General features: G+C 36.4%; 1 protein-coding gene and 1 pseudogene across 1 annotated transcript; one reads left to right on the top strand and one right to left on the bottom strand.

The window, feature by feature from the left end:
• Positions 1-3,673: 3,673 nt before the first annotated feature.
• On the top strand, positions 3,674-8,617 carry LOC146905314 (uncharacterized; annotated as a pseudogene).
• Positions 8,618-14,523: 5,906 nt separating this feature from the next.
• On the bottom strand, positions 14,524-15,174 carry LOC146905313 (uncharacterized). The gene has a single exon (XM_085728510.1). It carries the CDS (start codon positions 15,172-15,174, stop codon positions 14,524-14,526), a length of 651 nt encoding a protein of 216 aa, XP_085584636.1.
• Positions 15,175-19,247: the final 4,073 nt, after the last annotated feature.

Here is a 19,247-nt window from a genome sequence, read left to right as displayed (position 1 = left end):
AAATATTTCTTATTATTTGGAACGCTCCTATAAATATTCCGACATTTTAGGACTTTCCAGATTTGTTCTGATTCTTGTTTTGCAGGTTAAGCTGAACCGATCTGCAAGTTTACTGAATCCCAATGAATTATTTAGCCCAAGCTGTTTCTGTATAAAAGGAAGACTTCAAGACCTAATTGCTTATTCAAGCCGTCATACTAAAAAATTTAGATTTTTAGGGTTTGAGTCTTCATGTATTCTGTTCTTGTGTCATTTGTGATGCAAGTCTAGAATCTTTACTGTGTTCCTTTCTTGTGTCGTCTATGATACTTGTTTAGGACTGTTTGTGTGAGTTTGATACTCTTGTACACTAAACCGAAGTTGTGAAACAAGGTTTGGTTGTGTGTGTTGGAAGGTAACTTCTATTCTGTTGTGTTTGAGGTCTAATAGGTCACTGGGGCAGTGACTGACCATTAAGATAGTGAGATGGGATCTCAGATCTAGGAGTTCCTAGGTTGAAGTCTAGACGGGTAGGTCCTAGGTCATATAGTGTAAACGAGGAGTTTGCTGAGAGCTATTGAATAAGGACTACACTAGTGGATTTCCTTCCTAGCTTGGTAGCCCCCAGATGTAAGCGTGTTGTGCTGAACTGGGTCAACAAACTCTCTGTGTTCTTTATTTTTCTGTCCTTTATTTTCTTGTCTTATTTCTGTTTTATCGCTCGATGTTGAAACATTAACTGGAACATTGCAAACGTTAAAACATCTGACAAAACATATAAAACAAGTGCGCTAGAATTTCAAATTTAGGTCCTGAAGTCTGTCCAGAAGCTATAGTCTATCAGAAGCTGTATATTGAGGTTCTGAGGAAAATGTGCTTCTGAAGATGACATCAACATCTGAACTCCATAAGCTAGACTTTGTGCTTCTGAATAGCAGAGTTAGTGGAAACGCTGGAAGTTACTTTTTAGTAAAACCTGTCCCACTAACTTGGCAGTTACTCTGAGAAACTTCTGACGTGGCTTATGTGTACTGGTGTATAACATAAGAGGGAAATGATGATTTTTAAAGCTTTGAATATACTATCACACGCCCCCTATGTCATTAATGTAATGCCCTATTTATCTATTTAATTATTTTATTGGGTTTAGAGTCTAATTATATGTTTTAATTGATTATGTGGTATGTTGTTATTTTGTTAAATGGCTATATTGTATTATTTAGTAGAATATGATTAAAAATAGAATAATTTGACTTGAAGGGCTGAATTAGAATTTAGAGGAGTTTAGTGGAATTAAGAGAATTGGTTAAGGAAATAAGAATAGGAAAAACTAAGAGTCATAGAGTTTTTCACGTAAAACAAGTTTTTGGGAGAAAGGGGAGGAACCAAGAGAAGAGAAGAGTCAGAGAAGAGAAAGCTTGTAGAACCTTGTAATCAACCAATCTAAGGTAAGGGTGGGACTATCTTCTCTAATAATGGGTTTATAATTCTGAAACAGGGTTTAACATGGTTGTTGTTGTCTGATTTTGATGATTAGAGAAATTAGGTTTTGATTTGGAATTCATTGTTAAAAAAGTAGATAATTCATTGAATTCATGATTAACTGCTGCTGTTGTTGTTATGAGATGTTGTTTTTGATGATTGATGCCATGGGTAGTCATAATCATAGAGCTTGCTATGAATTTGTGTTGTTCTTGAAGGTTTTCATGAAAAATGGCTCAAATGGTGATTTTTGTTGAAAGGATGTTTTGGTTCAAGTTTCATATGGATTGGAGTGTCTTTTCATGTTTAGAAACGTTTAAACAAACTTTGGGACAAAATTTGGGCTTAGGGGATTCAAGATTGGAATTTTGAGTAAAAGTGATTTTAAGTGTTTTTGAGAAATAAGTGATTCTGGGATAAGCTGTTTTGGAGATTTGAAAATATGATTTTTCAGTAAAATATGATAGGATTTATTGAATAGAGCGCGTAGGCGAAAACGGAATTGGAATCGGGTTAATGGTTGGGTTTTTACAGACGAAACGGTAAAAAAAACGGGGGGGACTTCACAGAACTGCAGTGCAGGTCACTGGCTACTGCCTGCCCATGCCTGGGTGCAGATTACCATCGCCTGGGCGCAGCAAGACAGCCCCTCATGGGTGACTGCTTTGTTGTGCCTTCGTTTGCGTGCTGTCAGAACTTCGGTCTTTGAGTTTTAAGTTTTTCACCCTTTATCGTTTTGAATTGGCTTTTGGTGTAAACATGAAAGTTTTAGATAATTGTGTTAGCTTTCCAATGGTTTTGGTTTGGCTCAAAAATTATTTTTATATTTTGAGTTATGATGAAAATACTCCAAGTGGGTCGTAGTAAAACTTTATGAAAATTCAGCATAACTATTTCTAAGTTAAAGCAAAACTTATGGATTGTCTCCAAACTTCAAGGCTTGTGTACTATGATGAGTTCAATTAAGGTGTTTAAGAGTATTTAACCTATGTTGTGATGAATCTAACTTGGTTTGACGTGAATATCTTTGATTGATGAATTATTATATGAATGTATATGTTGATGAATATGATGTTACATGATGTTGTTCATAATTGATGAATTATAAAATTATGATGCGAAGTCGCTGTTGTTGTCGTTGCCGCTGTTGTCGCCAATGTCGTTAAAGTTGTAAGTTGTTGTCGATGTCGTTGAAGTTGTTGGTTGTTGTTGCATTTGTTGCTGAGTCCATGCATAATCATTCATATAAAGTTAGGGGCTTGATGCCCTGTTGAATGTATAATCATTCATATAAAGTTGGGGGCTTGATGCCCTGTTGAATGCTTGATCATTCATACCATGTTGAGAGCCTATGCTCTATAAGTTGAGAGCCTATGCTCTATAAGTTGGGGGCTTGATGCCCTGATTGGTACCACATGCACAGTGCATTGTCGTTGATGTCGTTGTCGTTGCATTGACGTTGATGTTGAGTTGTCGGTGTTGTCCTCGTGTTGTCAAGTTGTCGAAATAATTAATGAGTTGTTATTGAGAAATTATGAGAAACATTAACATTGTTTAATTGTCGTTGTTTATGTTGTTAAATTCTGTTGATGAATTATATGCTTATTATTATTGAATGTGAATCTCACCCCTTCTGTTTGAATGTTGCCTCTACGTGGGTAACGTGCAGATAACCAGGATTAGCTGCTGATGTGAGTTAACTCTCTCACGCGTCGTCTTAGGGTCGTTCTGATACGTAACGGGATGGGGATATTCGCATTGTTTTCCATTTGTTATGTAGTACTATGAATTATGTTGATGAACCATTTGAAATGGAATTTTTAAGAAGTTGTTTATGTTGAGGCCGTAGTGTCATTTTGTTGAATAATGAAATGTTTTTCCGCTGCGATGTAATTTGAATTATTGATAAAAGATGTTTAAATAAATAGTAATTTTACTTTATTTATCTTTTAAAGAATTGTATCATCCTGTTTAAGTTGAATACTCTGATTTTTAAGTATTATTTTACATGTTGGGAAAACGGGGTGTTACAATTAATGTTGTGTTTGTTTGCTCCCTACTGAATTGCAAACGTTTTACTCAAAACACTTAGCCAAATCACACACAACTCACTTCACTACCTACACTTTCCTCTTTTCACACAAAATTCTCTGCGAAGTAAACGCATTCTCTGCAATCAAACCCTAGAACCCTAAAATCTTCATCCTCATCAATGGCTAGTTCCAGTTCAGTTCCAGAATCGTCTTCACAAGAAGCTCCTGCTTATGAGATCAAGGGAAGAACAATGAAGTTAGAAGCATGGCAACTAAAGATTCAAACGGAGAATCCAGTTGATTTCACTTCATTAGAACATCATGGTTGCAAAATCAGAAGCTATTACGAAACTCAAGGGTTGATGGATTACTTCACACTGCTGAATGGTCCAACATACACATCGCTAGTAAGGCACTTCTGGGTAAGAGCACATGTGTATGATAAACATGCTGCTAAGCTTGAAGAAACAGAGAAGGTTCTGATTGATCCTTCGTTGAAAGATAAATCAAGAGAAGAAATGGGCTTAGAACCGTTTAAATGCACTGAGATAAGATCAAGCATCATAGGGATTCCAGTATTCATCTCAGATGCCTCTATTGCATTTGTTATCAAAAGAGCTGCTGAAGGAAGTTTTAAAGGTGGGATAACTAATCCCAAGACCAGTCCCTGGAATGAGATTGTGAACCTATCTATGTTCAACAGTGAGAAGAAATGAGCCTATGCTGACTTAAGCATGGAGAAAAAGATGCTTCAGAAGATTCAAAATGAGAATCTACTACCAAAAGGTGGTGGTAGTGATCAAACATCTCTGGAGCACAAAATCCTGCTTCATTACTTCATTAAAGGAGAAAAAGTAAATGTGCCCAGATACATTTTCAAGCATATGATCAAAGAGCTTAGGGACAGCCAAGAAAAGAATAGATGATGGGTTCCCTATGGAAGGCTGATATCAGAAATTCTTCATCAGGGATGGATTCTGAGGGCTCTTAGCAACACCAACTACTTTACTGATGCACAACTTGGTACTGAAACAGGCAAGGTCATCAATGGCAAGACTCTTAGGAATATGTCTCTAATTCCAAAAGATGCCTACACAGAGCTCAGCACAGACCTGAAGGAGTCTGATGCAACTTCAAACTTGATGGAAGATTTTCCTCCAATCTGCAAGCAAGAACCTCTGGAAGTTCAGATGCATTTCATCAAGGAATTCTTTCCTCTAACTGGTAAAAAGATAAGGCTAGAAGATGTTCCTGAGACCATGTATGGTGGAGCATTACCAGTAGCAAAGAGCAGGATGTCCAAGAGAAAAACCATCACCAAAGATGAGTATTTGGAAGAGGCTCCTGAACAACCTGCTAAGAAGGCAAAGAAAGAAAAGAAGGATAAGAGGGAGAATACTTCTGGTAATTTGAATGTTGGTGGTTCTGGTTTACCAACAATTCAGGAAGAAGTTCAAGATCTGGACACTGATATGGTCCTGAACAACAGAACCAGAAGTGGGAAAGCTGCTGCTACTTCTCAAACTGCTCCTGATCAACCTCCAATCCCAAAGAAGAAGAGGAAGACAACTATCAGGAAGTTGAAAGAGTCAGCATATGTAGCTGAAGATGAAGAGCAGATAGCAGCTGCTACAGATTTGGTTACAAGGGAGGTGAAAAGAAAGAAGGCTGAAGATGTTGCTGCACTTCAGAAGGCCATGGAGATTGCAAGAGAGATTGAGGTCCCTGCATCCAGCCTTGCTAGAATAGATGCAAGTACAGATGCTCAGGAGGTTATCAAGGCCACTGAAGTTGTGCAAGAGCTAGTGGCAACTGAAGCTGGCAGTTTGCTGACAAGTGCTGAAGGAGTTCAGGAGGAGATTGTTGGCTGCTCAGAAGCTGCTATTCCAGAAGCTTCACAAGGTAACCCTGATTCCACACACTCTGAAAATGTTATAGTAGTAGAATCAGACTCAACCCCCTCCATATCCTCTCAATCCACCACATCTAGATCCTCTTCTGATATGGATGATGTACCCTTAGGCCAGATTTACTCAACCAAACTCCACAAAAAGCCTTCCAAAAGCATCCCATTTGAGCCTATGGTCCCCAGTGTTGATGAAAGGATAAGGGAGATGTTAGAAATGAGAAACAAAGTCTGTGAGAGACTACCCTTCAACCATCCTTTCCAACCACCTATGATTCAACCTTTAAATGTTGTTCCTGCTGATGAAAAGTTCATAGGTGAACATATAGGTTATGAGTCTTCCAACTCTAATGCTGAATCATCATCTCATAAATCCTCAATCAATCAAACATCAGAAACATCAGTGTTAGATAACTTGGTTAGTCACTATTCTGGTGAACTACCAGGTGTTGAGCCCAACTCACAGATAGCCTCTGAAGTAGCTTATATGGAAGTTGCTTTAGAAAGCCCCCAACACCAAGCACCAAACCAACAAATGGCCTCAACAACTCACCTTGATATCTCTAACCCTGAGCATGTTGTTTCTGAACATATTGGTTCTGAACAAACTGTTCCTGATCAAGTTGAAACTATTGCTTTCCCTAAAACCGTTAGTGAACCTGACTATATGATCACATCAGATGCTTCTTATGCTGAGGATGAGTAGTTAAACTCTTCCTCTAATGTGGTTATAAACTCTGTTTCTGATCAACCCTCAACCAGCCATCAAACTCCAACTTCCACAAACAGCCAACCATCATCCTCTCACTTGCCTATTCAAATTGTTGCTCCTATCAAACCAAAAGTACCCTCACCACCAACCATCTTTCTAGATTCTACTCTATTAACAGATATGTGTGAGAAGATCTTTCAGGAGCTGAACAAGCTCATTCAAGCTAGGAATGACTTGATTCACAAGGACAACTATGAGAAGAAGTAGAGTAGACTGAAGGAAAGAGTTGACTACATCCTGACTGCACTCCAAAGAACTTGTGTTGATGCTCAAGACTTGGCTCAACAGAAGCTTCAAGACTGGTTGAAAGGATTGAATAACAATCTGCAGGAAGTTAAGATTCTGAGAACCTGGGTGCAGAATCCTCCAAGCTTAAAAGGAAGAGAAGTTACTGACTTTATTCCTACTGGTGTGCATCCCAGGGAATTGGATTTAACCTTCTTGAACAAGATTAATTTCAAAACAGCCTCTACTAGCTTGGATCTGATACAAAGAAATGATGTTTTGGAGAGGGAGAATAAAAAGCTGCATAAAGAACTCTTAGAACAGAAGCTACTCTTGCTTGAGTATAAGTCTACTACTGAAGCCAAGTTGGAAGAAGCAAGAATAAGAGAAGATAATTTGATCAAGAGTAATGAAGATTTTAAGAATGACATGAAGCTACAGCAAGAAGCAATGAAGCAGCAACAAGAAGAGACAAACAAGATGCTTAAGCAGATGATGGAAATGTTTAACAAACAAGCCAACCCTTAGTTGCAGACATATTTTAGCTTGTTTAGTTTGTGTCTTAAGTTTCCTTGTTTACAATCTTCTTAAACTTATTGTGCTTATGACTTCATTTTTGCTACTGATCTAATTTTGCTTCTGAACTCAACTTTTGTGCTTCTGATCAATGATTATACATCTTAACTTATGTTTATACGTCTAATTTTGTGTTTTTGCTCTGATATATATATATATATATATATATATATATATATATATATATATATATATATATGTTTAATGCTCTGATTATAGAATTTTTTTTCTCACTATCTTTTTCCTCACTCTTTCATTTTGTCTTTAGTTTTTATATTTTTTGTTGATGACAAAAGGGGGAGTAGATGTATAGTATTTATAGGCTCTGAGCCCCATTAATTTAATTTTAATCAAGTTAAATTAATAGGACCTTATTCTTATCTCTTAGTCTATTAATTTGAGAATATTCTGAGTGTTAATTCGTTTTTAATGATGAATTTAATTAACTTGGATAGAACTCAGGAGGAGCTTACACAACTCACCTTAAAGTACTATTAGACTCAGTGGAAGCATACAAACCTCAAACCGTCACAGTCAACTTGTTAATTATATTAACAACAATTGAACATTTTAAATACTAATGTTTGTCATCATCAAAAAGGGGGAGATTGTTGGAACAAAATGTGTTTAACGATAAACCTTTGAGAGTTTTGATGATAACAAGGTATTAAAAATTGTCAATTGGATAAGCTAATATTTGTTCAAGTGTACAGGACCATAGACAAAAATTTGACATCTTAAATAGGTTCAGGAAGAACAAAAGAGAGCTAAGGAATCAACAATAAGGAAGCTTAAAGCATCTGAAGAGAAGTGCTCCTGAAGTGATGGCGCCATCAGAAGCAAGTTCATCAAAAGCATCTCATCAGAAGCAAGTTCATCACCAGAAGCTGAAGTTCATCAGGAGAAGCAAGACATAAAGCTTCAAAAGCTGTTCAATGGATTTAAACTCGTCTAACCATTACAAAAGACTGGAAGAGTGAAGCAACGATCATTTTGAAAGGATTTGAAGGCATTGGATGCTTATTCTTCAAAGTACGTTGACAACGTACAATTGTACGAAGTGTACAACCACTACCTCCACTACTCTGCTTTTGTCTCTTCTACAAGACAAGAAAAACAGCTCTGCCTGCAACGATGTTTCTTCACAATGGGAATGGATTTGAAATTGATCCTTCATAAGACAATAACCATATCAGGCAAAAGATCATTGGTGATTGATCAAGGCTTCAAACGACTCTATTTTGATGTGCTAGCAATTCAAAACGTCTCTTTCACACCTCTATATAAAGGAGTGAAGACTTAAAGATTGGCAAAGGACTCAACAACAATTTACAAGTGCTAAAACTCTGCTGAAATCATTCTGCATTCAAAAGTTCACTTAGAATTTCTTTTCAACTTTCATATCTTAGAAATTCTATAGTCTTAAAAGTCTGTATCTAATTTGTATTGTGAACACCACTGATTGTATATCAAGTGTTCAATCTCAAACAATTTTCTTTGTAATTCTGTTTGATTAGAAGTCTCTTGCAGGTGTGCTTGAGCATTAGAAGTCTCTTGATTCTGTTTAGGAGCATAGGAAGTCTCTTGTAGTTGTGCTCGAGCAGTTTGAAGTTTCTTGCTAAGTTTAGCAGTGAGCAGTTGTAATCAGATATTACATTATAGTGAACTCTCCTTGGAAGTGCAAGGAGGACAGGACTACTTTCGGTTTGTGGAAGGAACCTGTATAATTTCTTTGTGTCTTTCTTCTCTTTCTCTCTCTCTCTCTCTCTCTCTCTCTCTCTCTCTCTCTCTCTGTGTGTGTTTTTATCCGCTGCAAGTTAGTCCTGAACTTCACTTCAGAAGCAAAACTCTATTTGCTTCTAATCAGTGTTTTTTAGCTTAGGAGAAAATGAAGAAAAAGCAAACACAATTCAACCCCCCCTTCTTGTGTTTTTCTCACCTTCAAAGTTGGCATCTTGCCTACATGACAAGTTTGTATAGTCCATCTATAATTGAAATTAATGCTGAAAAAATAAAGCGTAATTAAATATAAGTTCATCAATTTCTTTGATAACTATGTAAGCCCAATATTAATTACATTGTTAATTACATTTTTGAATAAGCACTTTCACATTTTTTGTAGTATATTTTTTTCCTTTTCGTTAATAGTCACTAAATAAGAATGATGCATGTGAGGTGATGATGGAATAACATATGATATTATTAACTATGTTTTTAGTACATTTCCTTGCATTTGAAGGCAAATTATAAGTCTATTAGAGGATTTGTCACTGGTTTGAAGAACTTGTTGTATTTTTTTCACTCGAGTCGCTGTAATTTACTTTTATCCTAAATCATGCATTTCCTTAGGTGTTTTTTAGCGTTTTGTAGTAAGAAATCATGTAAATTGACAAATCAAGATATCATGTGAAGGATCAATGAAATGAAGATTGAAGACAATGACTTTTAGAAGGTTTTTGAATACAATACAAAGTGAAGAAAAATCATTTGAAATTCCAAATCATCACAAGATGGAAGAACGAGCGAAAAAGGGTCGAAAACAGCTGAAATCGCACCTGAGGGGCTGCCTCATGCGCCTCTGCGCATGAGGCCATGTGCCCCTATGGATGGAGGAGCTTTAGCTACTTCCCCATGCACCCCTCACATGGACTAGACCAGGGAGTGCTGATTGGTAAGTCGCTTTTGGTGGAAAACCCCTATTTTCACTCTATTAACCGCTAAGAAACTTTGATCTATAAATAGAGACCGTTGCACACACTTTAAGTCATTCAGAAAACTAGCGGTGGCAAGGCAAGGGTTAAGCATCAAGAGCTTCAAGGAAGAGGATCCCCATCCTCCTCTTGTTCTCTCTATTGTATATTTTCTATTATTTTGTAATGATGTCGGTTTCCATGAACAACTAAATCTCTTTGATTAGGGCTTCATGATGAACCCATTCTTATTTGTTGGATTCTTTTTACAAAGTTTTTATTCTGTTTATAGTCTAAAGTCTCATTCAATTCGTATATATATGTTTCTCTACCACAAACATTTATATTTATAGTTTTAATCCAAATCAAAATTTCATCAAAATACACCGTTAATAATTTTCAATCGTTAGAGCAATAAAAAGAGTGGAAAGATGGGCACGTGAATGCCCGTCTTTTCACTAGTATATATAAACATTTCCTTGTAATCTAATTCTCTACCGCAAGCTCTTGTTCAAAAAATTTCCTTGCTAGTTATTGTATGTGTGGTGCAGGTGCATGTTTAGGTACTTTGCAATTTGACTCCGACATCAAAAAAATTGAAAGAGCAATCCGGAAATATATTCGGGAAGCAAGAGAAGCAGCATCTGTTCCATTGCCAAATTTAAGTGATTTCTCATCCGTCGAAGAAGAACAAGTCATGGAATGAATAACACTAGGAGACTACGGAAAACTTGACAACCTTGATGATGTGGCTCGTGGGTTTCAACTAGCAAACCCTGTCTTCTTTGACATCAAAAACTAAGTTCTCACTGCCCTGAAAGTGAATCAACTCTCGGGTAAGGATGATGAAGATTGTAACATTCATCTGACCGACTTTTTGGAAGCTTGTAGCACTATCAATCCGGACGGTGTCTCATAATAAGACAAATGACTTAGGTTGTTTGGATACTCACTTAAGGGACGTGCCAAGGATTGGTTGAATACACTGCCCAGCGGGAGTGTAGCCACTTGGGACCATCTTAAGAGGGCCTTCCTCAGTCGTATTTTCCTACTACCAAATACATGGAAAAAAGCGGGAAATCTCCAATTTTCAACAAGAAGACGGAGAGAACATCTATGATGCATGAGAGAGATACAAGATGCTGCTTAATGGGTGTAAAGGACACAAATTTTCTAAAATGAAGGTAACTCTTATCTTTACTAATGGTCTTAAGACCCAGACAAGAATGCTTCTAGATGCTTCTGCAGGTGGTTCAATGAAGAACAAAACAACCGCCGAGATACAAGAGCTTATTGACAACATGTCGTTAAACGAGTATAGACCTCAAGGTAGTGATAGGAATGTTGCCAAAAATAGAGAAGTGTTGAAACTTGAGAGTCAGGATGCTTTACTTGAAAGTCAAAGGATGCTTGGCGAAAAGATGGAAGAAATAGTTAAGAAGTTGGAAGCAAAAGAAGTAGCAAAACTATCAACCAATGGTTTAGGACGCGACTTTTGTGATCAAGCTCATGAAACAAGAGCATGCCTCCCTGAAAGTTTGGGGTTATCAGAAGAACAAGTAAAGTTTATGAGAGTTGTTACTAGGCAGCAAAGCTATCCTTTTTCTAACAATTGTTTGGCAAATTGTTCCAACTTCTTTTTAGGAGGAAACAGTGGTTTCCAAACATCTCAAGCCACAAATTTACAACATCCCATGAAAGCTCTAAAGGAAACTCTTGAACAATACATGAAGTTAACTCAAACTCGAATTGAGTCCCTATCAAAAAGTCAGGAAGAATCGAGGAGAAACACTGAAGCCTCTATTAAGGACTTGAAGATCCAAATCGGGAAAATTTCTACACAAATAACTTCTTTTGAAAAGCTAAAAAGTGAGGAATGAAAGATAGTAATGAGTGTATAAACTGACATTGGGGAAGAAAACTTATGGTCTGAAAAAGCTTATGAATGGTCAGAGCCCGAAGAAGACTATGGATGGTCAGACTATAAGGAAGAGTCAGATCAGGAAGACATGGAACCTGGAGGATTGGGGTTCCCAAGCTCAACTTAGACATATGCGTCAAGCTCGAGACGCTAAACAAGCGCTAAATGGGAGGTAACCCATCTTTTTATTTTTCAAGTAATTTTAAATTTCAGTCATTTATTTTACATAACCACTCTTTCTCACAATTTCTTTCTTTTATTGTTGCTAACTTGCGATTAGGCTCATTGTTTTTACATAAATTGCATAAATTTCCATTTCAAAAATAAAAAAATTTGGTTTAGTGTTATTAATATTAGGCCTTGTCACAACCTAAGTAGCTAATCTAGGGTTGCACCTCTCACGGAAATAAAACTACATACTAATAAAACTTAATGGCGAACGAAAGAATAAATAAAACAATAAGCGACATATTAAAATAAATAAATATCCAACAAAAATATACAAAGGTTCATCTTAGAACTCTAACCTAAAAAGATTTAGTTACTCATGGTAACTAAAAACAAATTACTAAAGATAAAAACATACCCTAGAAAATCAAGGAGAAGATAGAAACTCTCCCGAAGCTCCAAAGTCGCCTTCCTCTTGAACTGCCACAGTTCTGAAGAGAAATTACGAATGAGGAAGGCTAGTATTTATAGTGAGAGTTTCTACCTGAGTTTGAGCTAAAAGTGCGGACTTTGGCCAATACGGAAGCAGGAAAAGAAAGTTGCGCCCTGGCTTTTTGCATGCACGGGGCGCATATTAAATGCCCTAGGCGCATGGGAAATTCCCTAGGAGCATGGCTTGTCAATTCATGCCCTAGGCATTTTTCAAATGGCTTCGGCGCATTCTGTCTTCCTTCCGGCCCCAATCTCCAATTTTCTGTCGTTTTTAGATGTTGGTCTTCAAATAACTTTCCTCGGTACTTTGGGAACAGAATCCCTCTCATTTGTAAGTCTTCTGAGACCTCTTGGATCTTTATTCTTGTTTCTTGAATCTTCACAATTCTTTGGATGTTCTTGATTTTTCGATTTGCATGATTTCTTTGTGAATTACTTCAAAAACCCCCGAAAATTGCTATGTTTCGGGAAAATTAGAATTACAGACTCAAATATAGGAAACATTACAAAAGTCCATAAATCATAGGCAATTGTTCTAATACTCCTCCTTTTTGCTGCTAAATCCTACTAAAATAAACTTCACCCTGAAAATTGCTATGTTTCGGGAAAATTAGAATTACAGACTCAAATATAGGAAACATTACAAAAGCCCCTAAATCATAGGCAATTGTTCTAATACTCCTCCTTTTTGCTGCTAAATCCTACTAAAATAAACTTCAAAACATGCTAAAAATAACGTAAGATGACCTGTCATCACAACCCTAAACTTAGATTGTTGCTTCTCCTCAAGTAACGAAAGAAAAACATAATTTATTCTTTGCATTTTTTTCAGGAAAAACATACCTTTCTGGGACTAGTTGTAACACCCCGATTTTTAATATTAATTGTCAGTATTATTAATGGATAATATTAATATTATTATCGGATAAAATTAGTATTATTGTTATTATTATCATTGAGACTTGATATTATTAAATTAAATCCTTTGTGGATATAGGTGTTACAAATAATTAGGAAGTAAGGAGGAGTTAACTAGTCGAGTGAATAATGTGAGAAAAACATTTTTTAGAGAGAAAATAGTGTGCCATTGTTGAAAAATAGAGTTTTGGTGATTATTAATATTTTATGTGAATTTAAATTATAAAGAGAGGAATGATATAATAAATAATAAATATAAGAGGTGACAAATAGAAGTAATAAAATAAGTGGGGGATGAGGGAGTAAATTATGATAGTGGAGGGGAGAAAAGTAATAATAATAAGAATTTAACATAGTTTCCTAGTATAAATAGAGGAATTGAAATTCATAAAACATTATTGCTGAACGTGAGAACCAGAGAGAAGTAGAGAGGAAAGGAGGCAAACCCTAACTAAGGAGAATTGAACCAAAAGCTGTGTTTCCAGAGAATTCAAGGTAAGGGGGAGAATCTTTGCACTTTAGGGTATCTTAATTTATGATGGGAGGGTTATCTTGAATTTTAATACATTTTTGCTGTTATGATGTGAATTTTGATGGGTGAATGATGATGAACGAATTGAAAGATGAAATTGAAAGATGACAATTGAGGAAAACTAGTTTAGGTTTTTGAATTGAGTTATAGTCTTAGAAAGAGTGGATAATCAGGTAGGTTAACGAAGAATTATTGTTCGAATGATAGGGTAGTCATGGAGTGAAGATTATGGTCGAGTTTGGCGAGTTTAGGGTCGAAAACGGAGTTAGGAAAAGTCCCTTAAGGCTAAATCGCACATGCGAAATCGTAGAAAATCTGTGATTTCTGTAACCGAAACAAAAAATACAAACTGGCACTTTTTTGTTGAGAATTAGATTTCGGTGTCTTCATGAAAGTTGTAGTTTTGAATGTTAGTTTTAATTGGGCGTTGTTTTGACCTCATTCCAACATCTAGAACTCAAGATATGATCAAAATACTACACATAGGTCAGCAGGGTCGTGCTCTTTTCTGGCTTAGGAAATCCAACTTTCGACTCTTTGATGCTCTGAACTAGGTTTTGATGTAAACATGAAAGTTGTAGATATGGATGTTAGCTTTCATGTGTCTTTGGAGTGACTTATAGGATGTCAAAAACTTGAGTTACGATCAAAATACTACACAGAGGTCAGAAAGGTCGTGCACTCTGCCTAGGTTTAGGAAAACCAACCTTTGTACCCGTCTCTGTATCGAATTGGATTTTTGTTCCTTCATGAAAGTTGTAGATATGGGTGTTATCTTTATTTTAGCTTTAGTTTGACCTCATTCAGAAATTCCTAAGTTGAGTTATGATTAAAATGTCGCACGTAGGTCAGCAAGGTCATGCACTCTGCCTAGGTTTAGGAAAACCAACCTTTGTACCCCTCTCTGTATCGAATTCACATTCGGCTTAGAGCCTCCACCAAACTCTTTCTTCTTTCCTTTGTCCTTGGTGTGCGGCTTCCCAGATCCATGACCTTTTACCTTTTTCTCATTCATCGCCTTATAATGGTTCACCTTGACCCTTCCGGCATCATCGAACATACGACACTTGTGCACCAAAGTATCAGAGTCTCGGATCTCCTGAATACACATATACTGATAGATATCCGGCCTCAGTTCACTTTCAAACTTCACACACTTAGAAACCATCGCATCCTCAGCATTGATGTACGGACAAAACCTCGAGAGCTCCTCGAACTTAGCCGCATACTCGGCCACTGAACGATTCTCTTGCTTCAAGTTCAGGAATTCCACTTCCTTCTTGGTCCTTAAATCCTCAGGAAAATACTTCCTTAAAAACTCAGTCTTGAACCTAGCCCAAGTCACAACCTCTCTACTAGCCTCAAGCCTCCCCTTAGCATTCGTCCAACAATACTCAGCCTCCTCAGCCAGCATATGAGTAGCCAATCTGACCTTATGATCCTCATAGCACGAAAGATCCTCTCCATGCCTTGCACCCATGTCTGAGCTCCTCTGGGTCATACCTACCCTTGAACGTTGGCGGACTTTTTCGCAAGAAACGATCAAGCCTCCGCTCCTCAGCTTCTCCAGGATCACGATTGTCATACCCCAAATTTTGACCACTTTTCTTTGATTTTAAGTTTTTATTCGTATTTTAAACGCCGAGTAATTTCGTCGTTTCAGATGGAATTTCGGCAGAGAGGTGTTTTAAAATACCTCATTTTGGTTACCCAGGGACAGTTTTGCACTTTTATTAATTCATTTATTTTTATCTTTATTATATTAATTATCTTTATTTAATTTCCTTTTTTTTACTTTATGTTTTTTTTATTATTTATTTGTTTCCTTTTTTATTTTTGTTTTTTTTTTTTGGTCACGTTTTTCTTAGTGTTTTAAAAGAAGGTCTTTTTTGTTATTTTAAGGTCCAAATATAGTCTTTTTAGAGTATTAGTCCTAGTCCAGGTGTCTTGGTCCTATTAGTCCTTTGGTCCATCTGTCCAGAGGTGGTGCTCAAGTCAGGGGCATTTTGGTCCTATATTTTTCAGCAACCCTATTTTTGTCACTATAAATAGAAGGCATTTATTGCACTATTCACCAATCATTGGTCACACACTCCACTAACTCTGACACAGCCGCACCATTACACAAACCCTAATTTCCTCTCTCTTTCTATTTTTGCGGATCAAACACCCAAAAATGAAGAACACTATGAACATGAACCAAATTTTTCCAGTAATGTAAATTCAACACAACCATTAGCCGTCATTTTGAACACAACATCACGTACAGCTCGTTTTATTTCGAAACTCACACAGAAATATCATTGTTTCGCATACCAAAACAAACAATCATCAAGCTCATACAAATGAAAACCAAATCGGATTTTTGAAGGAAGGGGGAAATCCAGAATCGCAAACGTGAAGAGGAAGGAGAGGGAACAGAATCGAGCCAATCCGAGATCCAGAAGAGAGGAGTTTCGTAGATCAAGCAAGAGGAACAAAACCGGTTTCGATTCAAGTGACAGAGGTAGTTGTCTCACGTTTTCTTTCCTTTTTGTTCAAATTCTTTTTCGAACTTCAATCTTAGATCTATGCCATATATGTATGTTTTTTGTGAAAAGTAATCTCGGATCTGTCATTAGCATGAAAATTGATGTTTAAAGATGTAAAGAGTTTTGAAAACGGAGCTGTTTGGGTTGTTCGACGCGGCGGCGCCGCCCTGTTGGGCCGGCAGCCACCGCGCCGGAAACTGCAAGGCAACCGGAGAAGATGAAGATTGTTTTAGTGAGAGAAGGAGAGCAAAATTATTTTAGAGAGAGAAACTTTAAGTCTAAAATGAAAATAAACCAGGAATATGCCTTTATACTACTCCATTTGAACCGGTTTTTTTGTTGAACCAATCTATTTTAAAAATCGAACCGGGCTCTTTGTCTAAGTTGTTGGATCTACGATCTGACGGCTGTGTTTTGTCTCTATCTTATGATTAAATGCATGCACTCTCCTGTTCTCTACCGTACACCCTTGATGTTCATCTCTTTGATCCTATGATTTGGATCTAGTGGCTGTGATGAGATCCCATGATGTTAGATCTGGACCTTTTGATTCATCAGACGGTCCAGATCCATCTGGTCTGAGCCCAACTGCTTTGTTTTAATTTCACTACTGTTTTACTATGTTTACCCCCTGTTCTTGCTTACTGCACCTCCAGTTTCTTTGTAAAAAACTTTCTCTCTTGAATATTTTCTTCCTCTTTGCATCTCATTTAATTTTAAAACCTTTTATATTAGAATATCAAATTTATTTGAATCTTCATGCATTTTATTTTCCATATTTTAATTTTTGTTTGTATTTTAATTTTTACATCATGCATTTTCATCTATGTTTAATTTTTACCTCATGAATTGTGGACTAAAAAAAATCATCACATGCATGTTTCCTTCCTTTTAGTTTTGCTTTATGTGTTTGCATTCTTTTTATTTTTGTATTGCTTTATTATTTCAATTTGTGTAAATATTATGATTTAGTGTGTATTTAGGATTTGATGTAATTTAATTCTTGCACTTTATTTTTCTTGTCATTTACTTTTTCTTGAAGCTTTAGCATGTATCTAGGTCCCATGTAAATATCCATAAATGAGAAGTAGCACCGACACTCACACATTTACTTTTTACCGCTTTATGCATGACCGTGAGCGAGGACCGAATGAATTAGTGACTTTTAGGTTAACTATTGGACTTCAAAAATTTTCTTAAAATCAAACCACTAGTAATTTTTAGGTTCATTAACTTGAGAATTTGCTTGGGATCCAACGTCCTTTGTAAATTTCTCGTTTTTTCCATTATGTTACGTCATCGCGTTTAGTTTTTAGTTTACCGTTAACATAGAAAAATCTTTTTCAAAAAAAAAAATAAAATATGCAAAACTTCAAAAATATTTTCTTAAGAAACCTTGGATTTTAACCCAAGTGATCCTTTTTCTTTTATTTCTTAATTAAATTTTTAATCAATGTTAACCATATTAGACTTGGTTTCTTTTAACTAAAATTAATCAACTTCACTTCATTTTATTTCCCTTATGCCTTCTCGGCCTCTTTTCCCTTCTTAAAACTATTTTCAAAAACTCTAAAAATAACTCAACCCACCAAATAATATTTTTGAGAGTGAACTACATTGGGTTTTGATCCCTTTTCTTTAAGGGTATGTAGGCAAAGGATTTATTTCCTTCCAAACCAAATAAAAAATAACCAATCATACTTCTTCTCCCTCCATTCCTTCACTTAGATTTTAAGCAATAAATTTTCAAATAAAAATAATTTAGTACAAGATAAAGTTAGGTAAGAGGTTCCCACGGAGTACCGTGGTCGTTAGGGGTGCTTAACACCTTCCTCTATCAAAACCAACCCCCGGATCCAAAGTCTTTGAAAAAGGGTTTTAATTCATCTTTTCCCTTCCCACGAATAAAGATCGAAAAGTCCAACGATTGAAGGTTCAAAACCAATTAATGGATTGACACCCGAAAATCATCGACTACAAATTGGCGACTTCACTGGGGACTTAAATCCTACGCGGCTTAAACCCACCTTTCTTCCTTTATTTTTGTGCTTTATTAATTGTTTATACTTTGTAAATATTTTTACCTTGTTACGTGAGTGGTGATATAAGCTCTATACCCGAGCTTGAGGGAAATTAAGATAGGATATAATCATAGTTTCCATGCCAAGAGTACTCTTCGGTATTGGTACATGTGATAACCCACTCAATGGAGGGATCTTGGAGGTATACTTTTGTCGACGTGAGTACTCGCGTATGGCATGTTACTTTTAAGTGACCGTCGAAGTTGAGAACCTTTAGTCACCTTTAACCCATCTTGGCCTTTTAGGACGTAGTGTGGTGGCTAGTCGAGAGTACTCTCGTATTGGTTGACACGCGATACTACACCCAAACGAGACTAACCTACGAATATTGTTGGAACGAGAGTACTCTCGTCACCTAACAAATATTCGGAAGTGGTTGAAAACTTTGGGAACCTTGGTAGAACCCTTGTTACACGTGCAAATGGAAACCATAGTCCTTACCAAATGGTGTTGTTATCCCTAAGCTCCAACATGGTATACCTTAAACCTCATCATGGTTTTCATGCATAATCATGCATACATGCATTCATTCGTGAATATTTTTTCCATCAAATATTGAAGGACTTAGCCAAGTTATTTGTAAACATCAAAGGAATAGACCTTGTAAGAATGAACACCAAGCAATACAAATTCAAAAAAAAAATCTTAACTAAGCTTTTGCTTTTGTTAAAGAACTTTGTCCTTGGTTTCGTTCTTATCTTTTGAAAAATAGAACCGATTGCGATATATTTACAATTTTCAAATGAAACCATGTTCCTCTACAATGTTTACAAATTAGCTTTGATAAGTCCTTCAAAAAAAAAAAGATCACATTTTTGCATAAAACATATTATGCATCATTTAACAATCATAGTTTCTAGTCTGTGTCTTATACTTCGGTTCTTTCTACAAAAGGTCAATCCATCAGTCTACTCGCATCTACAAAACTCGAGCAAATCAGA

The sequence above is a fragment of the Medicago sativa genome, chromosome 7 (assembly GCF_051527215.1).
Source record: "Medicago sativa cultivar Bolivia chromosome 7, Bolivia_mono, whole genome shotgun sequence".
NCBI lineage: Eukaryota > Viridiplantae > Streptophyta > Magnoliopsida > Fabales > Fabaceae > Medicago > Medicago sativa.
The sequence above is the reverse complement of the archived record's forward strand: the minus strand, read 5'-3'. Positions and strand labels throughout refer to the sequence as shown.